We start from the raw sequence: 14,502 nt of genomic DNA, 5'->3' as shown, positions 1-14,502 counted from the left end.
CACTGAGTTCACTGCCTTCGGAGATTCTGATTCACTGAGCAGGATGGAGTCTGAGGAAGCTGTATTTTTGCAGGCACTCCAGTGAATACTGATGTAAGAAGACCCAAAAGCCACATCTTTAAAGATGGTGGGTGGGGCAAGGCACAAATTTTAAAACTCACTCTAGCTTTTCAGTGGGATGACTTGGGTTCAAATCCCAGTTCTGACTGCATGATATTAAACAAGTCAAGTAACCTCTCTGAGGCTTGATTTCCTCATCTGTTCAATGATGATTATAATAAAAGGTACCTCGCTGAGTTGTTTTAAGGCTTAAATGGATGATATGTGAAAAAGTATTACAAAACCATAAAGCCCTGTATGTGCTACCGGGTTAATGAGGATGATGATGATGTGGAACCACTCTCAGCAGCCTATATCTCAGAAGACAATCAGCATTTCAAATCAAGATACAAGTACTCTGTTCCATATAAACATTTGTTCCCATCTAATTACAGACTTTGAGTTTAAGCTATAATAAATTAACCCCCAAATTGAGCATGTATTTCAGATATTTGCAAGATAGATAATTTCAAATATTACTGACTGATGACTACAAAGTAAATCCTCCAGAAATTGTACATGGACTTTTAGGGAAAACCCCATACAATGGCTCCAAGGTGTCCCAAAGGCTGATCTTGGTTATGCTGATTTTAAGAACTACTTTATAAGTAGCATATAAAACTATTCTTGTGGTTCAGAATAAAAATATTTATTATTTTAAAAAAACTCTCTCCTTGAAAAACACATAACTCCTAAATAATAAATTTAATGCCAACTTTGCAGAGTTGGCTACAGGGCAAATATAACAAAGACAACTATAAGACACACTGCTTTACAATAATTCATTAGAGGCTTTAGCTATGATCTAATGTAGATACTTAAAATTCAATTTACAAAATATAGAAAAGCCTTATTTTTTATGAATACCATCTGTTAAACCATTCCAATATGAGCCAATTGTGCTATGCAAAATTTGTAAATAGACTAAAATTGCAAAATAACTTAGTTACTTCATGTTTAAGTACAGACTCAGACTGATCTATTAACATATAGGTTAGAAAGCTATGCACATGGTCAATATTCAAACTTTTATAGAATCCACACAGCACTAACAAAAATTCAACCAAATGAAAACATTACAGTTAACTGATAATTGTCCATCCAGAAAATCACTCCAAGGACTGACAGCTATTCTCTACTAATATGGGTCCTTGAGCCTCTCTACTTAGCAGGACAGTTTTTCAACTAAATAGGGGCAATAGGGCAACTAGGATCAATGGGGTCAGTAGCTGCTCAGTGACCAGCTATTCAGGCACTGGTGATGCAGCAGATATTTCTCCTACCTGGAGGTAGCATATTTTCCCAGCAGGGTTTTGAGGACCGGGAACCCCAGCTGCCCCTATATGTACAAACATGAAAACCAAATAGCAGAGAAACCTATTAAAAAATATATACTATCACTCCTCTGGCTGGGCAGATCATCCAATTTCTACTAATGCACAGCCATGCTTTTCTTCAGTAGGTGTAATCAAAAACATCCAACAGCTTGGATGAAGCAAGTACAACATGACAGCCAAATCTCAATTACATAGCTTCTTGAGTCAGTCTCTGCACTTGTTATATTATGAGCTGAAGAGGAACTTATGCCAGTGCACTTAAACAAGGAGCAGCTATTAGGAATCAATTAGGATCTTTATTGTAGTTCTTTGTTTGTAAGACTTGATGCCTGGCAAGGACCATGGTTTTGAGAGACTGTTGACTGAGAGTAGTCTGGAATACTAAATGTAATTAACACAAATGTGTGAAAATCAATTCTCTCTTACTAGCAGGCAAAAAAAATGACTATAATATATGGAAAACTCATTTCAAGCAAACATTACGATTAAAATGTAAACATGGTTTCATTTAATATACCTGTTAATAGTTTATTGACATTAAAACAAAGTTAATATTTAGCCTAAAAGATGGAACACCCAAGTTTTTTATTTGTTAATTGATTCAACAAATATTTATTGATCACCTGCTAAGTTCCATGATCATGCTAGGAAACCGCAGCCCCTTTCTGCTGACTAGGAGCTTTCCACTCTAACTTTAGAATAAACAAGCCCTGGCTGGCGTAGCTCAGTGGATTGAGCACAGGCTGCGAACCAAAGTGTCGCAGGTTCGATTCCCAGCCAGGGCACATGCCTGGGTTGCAGGCCATGACCCCCAGCAACCACACATTGATGTTTCTCTCTCTCTCTCTCTTTCTCCCTCCCTTCCCTCTCTAAAAATGGATGAATAAAATCTTTTTAAAAAATAAAAAAAAGAATAAACAGGTAATCCAACTTTTAAAATAAGCAAAAAGATATTTGTTAACCCAATAGGGACTACAAAAATCAGGCGGCCGATAAAATATTCTTGAGATTTTGAAAAATTTTTACACTTTGTTATCATATGTTAATGCTGAATACCCACAAGTAGTACCTAAATACAGTAATAAATTATGATGTTAGGGAGACACTGCACATCAGATATTTTATGAAATTCAGAATATTAACAAAGAAGACATAGGTATTTATTATAATAAAATATAATATATAATATAATAAAATACATAATAAATAAAAAAATGAAACTGAATTTTTAAAAGAATGATTATAATCTAAAGACAGTTTTTCCACTTAATTACAAAATTATGACCACATGTACTAGATCCTGATAAATTTCTCTTCTAAAGTTCCTGAGAACTTTTCAGCCTTGTTCCCAACCAAATGGTTGTCCAGCAACAAGGGGCCAAAGTCTCACTCCAATTAAAACTGCAAAGCTTCTTGGCTACTTGGCATATTGAAAATGAATTAAGGACTCAATGCCACTTACCTTGTAATCTCTGGATATATTTTCTGATGTCACTGAACCTGATATCTGGCTAGAAATTGTAGCAGCTATAAGCTGTTTACACCATTCAACATGTGATCCTGTGGGACTAAAAGAAATAGTGTGATTAAAATATTTTAAGACATAGGCTCCTGGTGAGAAAAATGAGCACTGACTGGGGATATAAGTACATTTCTATTTTCAGACAAACTTTTATTAGACTATTTAGTTACCTTTACATCTAATATAAGAACTAAAATACTGTCCCTGGCTGGTGTGACTCAGTGGATTAAGCACCGGCCTGTGAACCAAGGTGTCAAGGGTTCAATTCCCAGTCAAGGCACATGCATGGGTTGCAGGCCAAGTCCTCAGTAGGGGGCGCACAAGAGGCAACCACACAATGATGTTTCTCTTGCTCTCTTTCTCCCTCCCTTCCTCTCTTTAAAAATAAATAAATGAAATCTTTTTAAAATATATATATAAAAAAGAAGTGAAATACTAACATCTAAGAAGTAAGATTAGCTTCCAAGTTGGTTTTAAATAAATCAATAATTTATTTTTAAGTTTAAGATTCTAAGCAAGTTATTCCCTATCATTTCATGGAATTTTACCCTTACAGGGTAAGGGTAAAATTACAAGGATGGGAAAAAGGAGGTTTACAGTTGTAAGTACCTGAAACAGTTCATTCTTGTATTATTTATTATTGTATTATTTTCCATATGAAAACTATAAACCTACTTTAGCCAACCCCTGTATATAGAGTGGATATTCTTAATGTGATGTAAATAGAACATTAATTCTAAAGTGAAATGCTTATCTTATATCATATGCTTTTCAAACATTCAATCAGTTTCATGTTGGTAGTTTTAAATATAGGAAATAATGTAATTTTGAGTAAATCAAAGTGACTTTTAACAGAGCAAAGTTGATTATGTGATTTTTTTATAAGAGCATAATAGAAAAATGGCATCCTGTATCTAGTAATAATGTTATCTCACATTTCTATAAGGGCTTTGATGACTTAGAAAGGCTCTTCCTGTCCATTATGGTATCAGAGCCTCACAACAACAGTGTGATAAGAAGACAGAACAGGGAATAGCCAACTTGTATCTGAGATGATAAAACTGAAGCACAGAAGGGACATGGCCAATGAGAAAGTGGCAAGACTGCCTACAGGTCCATTAGGGCTATCCTGCCAGACATAGCACAATCAGTAGCAGCCAACTAACTGAGCTAGAGAGCAAAACAGAGGCCAGAACCACAGATAATAGCCACTGCCTTATATGAGAACAGTGCAATGCAATGAAAATGGCACCTTCCACTTGCATGGTGCTCCAAAGTATTCAACACATTTTTAAACACAGCTTCACCCCAGCCTCATAATGATCCATCTTACAGATGAGAAAACTGAGATTCCAGTGTTTGACGAAATTCACATGACTGGTAAGTGGTCAGGCTGTGTTCTTCTGACTTTAAGGACCACATAAGAAAACTGGGCAAAGAGGGAATTAAAAACTAGCCCCTAGAGGCCAGATTTCTCTCTCATCTGGTCAAAGCACTGAAGAAATCAAGCAAAAGGATAAAAGATTCTTATGAAAGTTTGTGTTGCAGGTAGCTTTCACTGTAAAGAATGTTCCAGGCTTTGAAAAATCTGATCATTATTTAAATCCACACTCATGTATTAGAAAGTTAGAAAAACTTGGATTCCCAGGCAGTATGTAAAATAGGCTAAATAGTAAAATAAAGATATTTGGTGTTCTCTACTAGTGATCTAAATTGCAGTCTCTGACCGAGATAGCTCAGTGGTTATCTATGGGACTAAAAAGTATAAGTAAAAACATTTGCTGAATGGGCAGACATTCCTATGATACATCAAGAATCCCAGACTTCCCATCAAGATGGAGGCATAAGGAGACACACTGTGCCTTCTCGCACAACCAAAAGAAAGACAACAACAAATTTAAAAACAGAAATACAACTAGAACTGACCGAAAATTGAATTGTATGGAAGTTCAACAACCACGAAGTTAAAGAAGAAACATTCATCCAGACTAGTAGGAGGGGCAGAGATAGGCAGCCTGGTGGAAAGAATTCACCTGGAGGTGGCAACAGCTGGAGGACCTAGCAGGCAGGGTGGCAGCTGATGGAGTAAGCAGTCCCACATTTGCGTGCGGATAAAATGGGAGGAACAACTGGAGAGCGAGACAGACTGCACAACCCAGGGTTCCAGTGTGAAGAAATAAAGCCTAAAAACCTCTGACTGAAAACACCTGTGGGGGGTTGGGGTGGCAGTGAGAGAAACTCCCAGCCTCACAAGAGAGTTTGTTGGAGAGACCCACAGGGTCCTAGAACATACACAAACCCACCCACTCGGGAATCAGCACCAGAAGGGCCTAATTTGATTTGGGGTCACTTTCTCAAGTGACTGAAAACCAGCAGAGAGTGTAGCAAGCTGCATTGTTCCCTCTTGGACTCCTCCCCCACATACAACATCACAACGCAGCTATGTGGGTTGCCCCACCCTGGTGAACACCTAGGACGTGTTCATTTTACATAAAGGCTCTGCCCCTTACTAAATAACAGGTTTGCTGAGACAAAAAAAAAAAATAGCCCAAATGAAAGAATAGATCAAAGCTCTAGAAAAAATACAACTAAGTAATGAAGAGATAGCCAACCTATCAGAAGCACAGTTCAAAACACTGGTAATCAGGATGCTCACAGAATTGGTTGAAAATGGTCATAAATTACAGGAAAAAATGAAGGCTATGAAAAGAGAAATAAAGCAAAATGTACAGGGAACCAACAGTGACAGGAAGGAAACCCTGACTCAAATCAACAGTTTGGAGCAGAAGGAAGAAAGAAACATTCAACCAGAACAGAATGAAGAAACAAGAATTCAAAAAAAAAAAAAATGAAGAGAGGCTTAGGAACCTCCAGGACAACTTTAAACATCCCAACACCCGAATCATAGGGGTGCCAGAAGAAGAAGAGGAAGTGCAAGAAATTGAAAACTTATTTGAAAAAATACTGGAGAACTTCCCCAATCTGGCAAAGGAACTAGACTTTCAGGAAGTCCAGGAAGCTCAAAGAGTCCCAAAGAAGTTGGACCCAAGAAGGAACACACCAAGGCACATCATAATTACATTGCCCAAGATTAAAGATCAGGAGAATCTTAAAAGCAGCAAGAGAAAAGGAGAGAGTTACCTACAAAGAGGAGTGCCCATTAGACTCTCAGCTTATTTCTCAAAAGAAATCTTGCGGGCAAGAAGGGGCTGGAAAGAAGTATTCGAAGTCCTGAAAGGCAAGGACCTGCAACCAAGACTGCTCTATCCAGCAAAGCTTTCATTTAGAATGGAAGGGCAGATAAAGTGCTTCTCAGATAAGGTCAAGTTAAAGGAGGTCATCATCACCCAGTCCTCAGTATATGAAATGTTAAAGGGACTTATCTAAGAAAAAAAAGATAAAAAATATGAGCAGTAAAATGACAACAAACTCATACCCATTAACAACTGAACCTAAAAAAAAAAAAGCAAAAAGGAACTAAGCAAACAACTAGAACAGGAACAGAATCACAGAAATGGAGACTACAAGGAGGGTTATCAGCAGGGGAACAAACAGGAAGGGGAGAGGGGAAAAAGGTACAGGGAATAAGTAGCATAAAGGGTAGGTAGAAAATAGACAGGGGTAGGTTAAGAATAGTATAAGAAATGTAGAAGCCCAAGAACTTATATGTATGACCCATGGACATGAACTAAAGCAGGGGAATGCAGGTGGGAGGGAGTATGCAGGGCATAGGGAAATAAAGAGGGGAAAATGGGACAACTGTAATAGTATAATCAATAAAATATATTAAAAAAAGAATTCATTTGCCACAATTTCTTTTTTAAGATATGAGTATGTTTTTTAAAAAGACTATTTATTTATTTTTAGAGAGGTGGGGAAGGAGAAAGAGAGAGGGAGAAACATCAATTTGTGGTTGTCTCTCCTGAACCCCCTACTGGGGACATGGCCCACAACCCAGGCATGTGCCCTTACTGGGAATTGAACCAATGACCCTTTGGTTCTCCACTGAGCCACACCAGCCAGGGCAGCCACAATTTCTAACTAAGAGGAAGGAGGAGGGAAAAGGGAAGGATTTATCTCCTTTTTCAAAGCCTAAGTCACCTTTATTGTCCAGTTATAGCATACTTTTGTCATCATGTGGCCTTTTTCTCTGCCAGCACCAACCCCTGATTGCAAATTTTATAGTAGGAACCTGCCCGCTTACCCACCATGGATGACCCATTTTTACTATTTTCTCAGCATCCTTTCTCCCTTCTTCTGATAAGGACAACTCTCTCTACTATTGGGAACACCCCCTGCCCTGACTTCATAGGCCTCTGTGGGAGAGGGGGAAGGGGAGTACCTGACCCCTTGCTCCTCCTGACCCCACTTGTGGGGAAGTGACCCAGGCTGGGCCAATTGAAAGCTTTTCTTTTAGACCCTGGGTAGTGTGGATCTATCTCAGCCCCTTGAAGGCTACTCCTCACCCCATCCACATTGAGAAACCTACAAAGATAAAGAGTAAGACAAGAAAAAAACAACAGATGGGGTGTTCCCTGACAACACTGTTTGCAACTCGGGCTCCAAATGTTGTGATGGCCATGACACAGTTCCTTTTTGGCTTAAGCTAGAATGCTTTCTGTTTTGTTACCTGCAACCAAAAGCGTCCTGGCCAACAAAGTTATATACAGCGTGGTTTAGTAGGCAAGTAGCCAAGAGGTCTGAATCGAGTCCTGTTTCTGTCACCTGCTAGTTCTGTGATCTTGAACAAGCCACATCCTCTTGCAGGACCACAGCTTTGACATCATTAAGAGAAGTACAGTATTCAGAACAGAGGGGAGGGCCCCACAGTCCACAGGGTGGGACTAAATCCCAGCAGGAGAGCCAGGTTCCACTCTCACAGTCACTTTTAAGAGTGTGCATCAAAACTGTGAATGATAGACCTGAAAAGGGAAGCCATGTCTCCTTTCCCCTATATCTTCTCTTCAGTGTGTAAAATGTCCCTCCACACGCCAGGTATCAACAACCACTCGGGGGCCTCCCAGCTTTGTTTTCTCCATCTGGACTCTCCCTCTGGATTCAGATTCCCATAATCCTAGGAGACATCTCCACTGGTTGGTCCCAAAGACCCTGCCAACTCAACCAATTCGGAACCAGCATCTGCCCCATGTTTTCTAAATCATGGAAAAACACAACTAGTTACCCAGCACCCCTCCCGGGCCTTAAAGCTGGGATTTACACTAGAGCCCCATCCCACATTTCACTCTCACATCTGATATCATTGCTCAATTCCTATTCCGGTTTCCTTTTTGGACACCCATCATTCCTCTGTGTTCTCCTGCCTCATGAATTTAAGCCTCATCTCTACATGGATAATTCCCAAATTGAGGTCTGCAGCCCAGACACCACCTCTGAACTCCAGGTTCATATACACGAACTGCCTCTAGGACATACAACTGGTGTCTCACAACTGATATATTCACAGCTGAGAGGCTGCCAATCTCCTAAAATGGCTTCACTTAGAGCCTTCTCCATCTCAACTCTACCACTTCCTACAAGCCAGAAATCTTGGGATTGTCCTGGATTCTTCTTCTCATACCCAACAACCAATCTTCAACAAACCCTATTGGCTCTACCCTGAATGTTTTCTACAAACTGTATCCCAAATCTGACCACTTCTCCTTCCTCCACCCCACTGCTATGTTTTAAACCATTATCCTCTCATTTGCATGACTGCATTAGCCTCCTGCCTGCCAGTCTCTCTGCTTCAACCCCTTCCCTTTTCAAACTGTTGTCCACAGAGCAGCCATGGAGATCTTACTGAAATCTACATCAGATTACATCATTCCTCTGCTCCAAGATCTCCAATGGCTCCCCATGACTCTCCACCACCTGCCCCTGTGACCCTCCTGCCCCTCGTCCTGTATTGCTCTCTCCCTACCCCCCTGCCCACTAGTGACACTGGTCTCCTTGCTGACCCTTGAACACTTCACTCAAACTCCCACCCCAGGGTGCACAGGGTTCTGCCTACAATGCAGTCATCCCAGACATCTGTACGACTGAAACCCTCACCTCTATAGGAGCATTACTCAAATGTTACTTTCTCAGCTAGGCTTTCCATGACCACCCTACATAAAATTCCAACCACTCTCCAAGTAACTAATCCCCAACACTTCCCATCTCTTTCCCAACTTACTTTTCCCCTCTAGCACTTATCACCATCTGATAGAAAACACATTTTTTTTGTCTTTCTCCCACCAAACATATGCCCCTTGAGGGCAAAGCTTTGTGTCTGTTTCCTGATATACCTTCAGTGCAACACAGGGCCTGACAGTGAGTGATTAGCATTTCCATAATCTGCTACATAAGATTTCCCAATTCCAGTCCATTTGCCACATTGCTGTAGAGCAACCATTCTCAAATGTCAATCCCATCCTGTAGCTCACCTGATGGAAATTCTCCTGTGGTCCCTACAACTAGGATGACCACATAACTTCTCATCCAAACCAAGGCATTATTGTGAGTTGAAGGAGAACACTATTAATAATTATCCCAGCCCTGAGTGGTGGAGTTCAATGGACTGAGCATGGGCCTGCAAACCAAAGGTTCGCTGGTTTAATTCCCAATCAGGGCACATGATTGGGTTATGGGACAGGTCCCCAGTAGGGGGTTTGCAAGAGGCAACCACATATTGATGTTTCTCTCCCTCTCTTTCTCTCCTTCCCTTCCCCTCTAAAAGTAAATAAAATCTTTTAAAAAATAATTACACTGGCCCAACTGGTAAACCAGTACCATTTTAGGCAAATGAGACCACATACCCCACCTCATGTAGCACAGGTGGTTGTTTAAAATACAAAATTCCAGGCTCCACCTCAGAAGCAGATGGACTAGATTTATGGGGGACCTAAGAATCTGAATTTGATTCAAGCACTGGAGGTGATTCTGTGGCAGGTTATACAGAACTATACCCCCAGAAGCCTTGTGCCACAGGATAAAGGCATAATTCCCTAGGAAAGCACACATGCCCCTTTAAGATCTGGCCCCTGCCATCCCTCATCTTTTCCTTTACCAGTTCCCCACATCCAGCACCACCTGTGACTGCACATTCCACTCCAATGATCCCAAAGCCCTCCCCACCCTGTCCTCTGGCTAACTTCTCATTATTCACCATTCAGTTCAAATGTCAGCTTCCTCAGAAGGCTCTCACTTACTGCCCATACTCATCAATTCCATGACCATTAACAAATAAATCAAGTACCCCACCTCCATATACCCACAATGTAGTGGATCACAACTAAGACTGCAAGCTTTTTAGAAACTACTAATTCCTGGGCCTCTCACCAAACTCCTGAATCAGAAGCCTCAGGAGTGGCACCTGGCCATGTAGAGTTCTTTTTAAAAAGCTTCTCAGATCATTTCCACACATAACCCATCCAGAGTGCTTCTATGTTTACCCTACCCTAGCATTTATCACATTCAGTTTAAGCTGCTGGTTTGTCTTCTCCACTTGACTATAAGAGAGCAAATATTCTCTGAGTCTCCAAGCCCTCAGACATTACAGAGTATCCATGAGTGCAATTCTGGCCATTTCAAAGTTCTGTCTTAGCTGTGATAAATTATCAATGAAGCTGATAACTTGGGTGATGAAAGTATTAAAATACACTGTAATTACACTGGGGTAGAAACGAAGGAAATGTTTCTTGTTGTCCCTATGCCTTTGGAAAGTCCCAAAAGTTCTGTTTGGTAGTGTGACTAAGCCTGGCAAGAATGAATATCTGAACCTGACAGAGTTGTCTCTCTTGCCTAACTGCACTCTCTTGTCAGTGAAATGGCCAAGAGGTGGTAATACTGGATATTCTGGAAGTGGGATAATCTTTTCCTTGCACTGGGGGCATTAGGGTGGCCCTCCCATTTGGACAAGGTCAGTTTATGCTTCTAAGGGATGGATCTTAGCTCTGAAACTATAAGAAGCAGGAGGCTCATGTGTTCACGAAAACAACAAACCGGTTCCTTTCAAGCGTGGAGAACTGAAAGTAAACGATTGTATTCTGCATCAGGAGCACTATGGCCATTTTCCATCCCAATTTTTTCAAATCAGAGTATCTTTGCCTCCATGTGAACCAGCTGCTGACAGCTACCGGGTTCCGCCCCCCAGTCCCCACTTCCAACCCCAACATCAAAGACCCCTAGCACAGCGCTGTTGATATATGTTGGTCTTTTTAAATCACTGGAGGCAAGGTCACTCCACAAGAAGAGAGTCGGAGTGAAATGTCTTCCCCAGTGATTTGTGGCTGGAGCAATGTCAGCCCAGACTCAGTAGGAGGTGGAACTGGAAATAGTTTGACATCTGCAAAGCCCCTCAGGGGTGTGGGGAGCTTCGGTGCGAAAGGCGGAAGTGAGCCAGGTGAGGGGCCGGGGACGTTGGGAGGGAGTTCGGGGCCTCCAGAGGTGGCGGACCCAGTAGGGGGCCAAGGAAGGGGTAGACACACGGGCCTCCAACTGGTGCGCGCTGAGCGGGTGGCTGAGGCTCACGAGGGGCCCTCGGGAGTGAGGTCGCGGGAGGCCTCGGAGGGCCGGGCCCCGCTTACCTGTCCAGGGTCTCCACGCTAGGCTGCCGGGAGCCGGCGGCAGGGACCCCCGGGACCCGAGGGGACCTCCAGCCCCCCGCAGGTCCCGGGCCCGGGCCCGGTCCCCCGGCGCCCTCGCTGCCCGCTGCCGCCGCCGCCGCCGTCGGCCGGTCCATGGTGCTGCGAGACCGGAGCCACCGCGGGGAAGCCGCAGTCGGGAACAGATTGGCGCCGGGAAGGTCCCGCCGAGTCCCTCCTGCGGCCCAATCTGCCGCCAGCCGGCTTAGGCGGTCGCCGCCATTAGCTGTCACCTGGCGGCCGGGCCTTACCCACAAGGCCGCGCGCGCGCGCGCGCGCGCGTGGGGGATGCGGCGCGGGCGTCTGGGGCTCGGCGCCTAGTTGCTCCAGCACTCCCCGCCGGCCGCCAACCTGCCCAAGCCCACCTGGGCTCGCCCACAAAACCAGAACTGGGTGCAGAGGCCCTCTGGCTTCAGAAACTTGGACAACGCCCAAGCCATTTGGGGTCGAAATCTACAAACGGACGATGCAGACGTGCTTTACTCAGTAAACTAACAGATTGACTATGGAGATACAGGTTTTTAAAAAAGTTCAGGGAATTTCAAGAATTAAAAATGATTTCTTTTCCCTCAATTTTAACAGAATAGTTTTGGAGTGGGGAAGCTCAGGCCCTTGGGCGTCCCTGGTCTTGACATGTCCAGGCAGTAGAAATGCCATACATTTTAGCAATTCTTCCCCACCCCGTTACTCCTCTCCCATAAAACCCACCTCCTGCCATCTGTAGGGCAACCAAGTGTTCTGATGCCGCCCTGGGAACTTCCACCCTTGGTTTAGATTAAGACTAACATTTAACTTCTGTTGGTTAAATCAGTTCTATGAAAATCAAGCCAATATCTAATGCTGGACTAGATTTAATTTTCCTGCTCATTTCTAGGGTTCATTCCCTGCCACCTCACCCCTGATTTTCTTAGAAATCATGACTAGGCCCCTTCTCCTATGATTGCCCTGGGTGTAGACAGCAGACTTATGACCCTTATAAAAGGCAGACCTGGAGACATGAAGTTCCCATTTTCCTAGAAAATCCTAGACCCATGCTGCCCTACCAGCTTAAAAACTTCATACTGAACCTTGACGATGTGATGCCTGGAGCCCCAGCAGCCATCTTACACACAAGAGGAGATGAGCCTGAAGTGAAAAGGCAACAGGATAAGGAGGACTGAGAGGAGGGAGGGGAAGAAGATCCCTAGACACACTGGAAACCTACCTTCTGCAGGGTTCTGGTTTTCCAAAATTATTAAGTCAAATATTTAACCCACTATTATAGACTGAATATTTGTGTCTCCCCTTCTCAAATTCATATGTGGAAGCTCTAACCCTCAATTGATGATATTTGGATATGAGGACTTTAGGTGGTGATTAGATCATTTGGATGGGCCCTTGGTCTGATGGGATTAGTGTCTTTATGAGAAGAGACACCAGAGACATTGGTTTCACTTCTCTCCATGAGCAGGAATGGAGGAAAGACTTCTGTAAGGACACAGTGAGAAGGCAGCTGTTTGCAAGCCAGGAAGAGGGCTCTTACCAGGAACCAAACCTATCCAGAACCTTGATGTTGGACTTTGTAGCCTTCAGAACTGGAGGAAAATAAATGTAGTTTAAGCCATCCAGTCTGTTATATTTTGTTATGGCAGCTTGACTAGACCAAGACACCCATTTTCAGTCAAGTACTTAGTTACAAGGACCTGTTAACATCCTAGCTGCCTTGAGATTTGTCAGAAAGAAAGTGGTAAATTTTAAGCATATTTGAAGTACCCCATTATTTAAGGAGGATTAGGCCAAAGAGGAATTCACTATGACAATATAAGACTTTCAATTCAGTTAAGCAAATTTAGGACTTACACAAAGGGAATCTGACATATATCCCTAAGAAGTTCACAGTCAAGTGAAGGAGACAGATAAATTAACAATAACAATACAGGTTGGTAAGTGCTATGATGGAGGCAAGCACATAGGCTGTGAAAACACCCAGCCAAATCATTGAGGGAAAGGGGGTTAGGAAGACTTCTTAGAAAAGGTAACACAGAGCTGAATCTTAAAGGATGAGTAAGTCTTTGATCAGGTGAAAAAGTCAAATTGTTTCAGGCAGAAAAAACAGTTATGGACTAAAGTGTGTGGAGTCAGTTAAACAGCTTATTATGTGTAAGGGAACTCCAAGAAATATATTGTTGCTGGAGTATGGAGTCAGACAAGACAAATGAGGAGGTCAACTAAAGGCTAGCTTGGCCAAGACATGGAGCATCTGGAATGCTAGACTAAGAAGTTTGGACTTTGTTCTGGATTCTGATGCTGGCAGGGCTTATTGCATTTGGAGATATACAACTATATGTTCCCTCTGTGATGTACAGTATCTCCAAAGACTGTTTCAGTAATACCCCCATCCTACATGCTCTTTTGCAATGTGATCTTGACCTCCCACATAAAAAGTCACAGTCTATGTCCCTTCCTCTAAATGTGGACTGGCCCTATAACCTCTTTTGAATATGGCTGAAGGGATGCTAGGTAACTTCCCAGGCTAGGCCTTAATGGATCTGCAACTCCCACCTTGGTTTCTAGGAATACAATATTTCTTGGAACAATATTTCTTGCAACACTGTGAGGAAGACAAACCAGCCACATGTAGAGGCCCATGTGAATGAGAACCAAGGCTCCTGGCCGCTATCCCAGCTGAGTTTCTCAACTAGCAGCTAGAACTAACAGCTAGCCATGTGAGTCAAGCCATTTCAGGCCTTCCAGCCATTCCAGAGACCTAGCAAACACCATGTGAAGTTGGAAACTTATTCCAGATTTTTGAGAAGTAATAAATTGTTGTATTGAGCTACTAGGTTTTAGAGCATTTTTTGTTTTTGTTTGTTTAGGTGCAGCAACAGAGCACCCAAACACTGCTCTTGGTATCTAACATGGAAAAGTAATCTCCCCTTTT

At 42.6% G+C, this 14,502-nt stretch overlaps 1 protein-coding gene across 7 annotated transcripts in view; it reads right to left on the bottom strand.

Annotated features, from left to right (window-relative positions):
- MTMR1 (myotubularin related protein 1) overlaps positions 1 to 11,831 on the bottom strand; it is a 93,077-nt gene extending 81,246 nt beyond the window's left edge. For all 7 annotated transcript variants that reach the window (XM_045820468.1, XM_045820474.1, XM_045820470.1 and 4 more), the window contains exons 1-2: positions 11,526 to 11,831; positions 2,899 to 3,004 (exon numbers count right to left, since the gene is read on the bottom strand). In XM_045820468.1, coding sequence (XP_045676424.1) covers positions 2,899 to 3,004; positions 11,526 to 11,680 — 261 coding nt within the window. In that variant the 5' untranslated portion in view covers positions 11,681 to 11,831. The remainder of the gene's footprint in view (positions 1 to 2,898; positions 3,005 to 11,525) is intronic.
- Positions 11,832 to 14,502: the final 2,671 nt, after the last annotated feature.

The sequence above is a fragment of the Phyllostomus hastatus genome, unplaced genomic scaffold, assembly GCF_019186645.2.
Source record: "Phyllostomus hastatus isolate PE091 unplaced genomic scaffold, TTU_PhHast_1.1 phas_scaffold_397, whole genome shotgun sequence".
Taxonomy (NCBI): Eukaryota; Metazoa; Chordata; class Mammalia; order Chiroptera; family Phyllostomidae; genus Phyllostomus; species Phyllostomus hastatus.
Note: the sequence above shows the minus strand (reverse complement) of the source record. Positions and strands in the feature narration are given on the sequence as shown.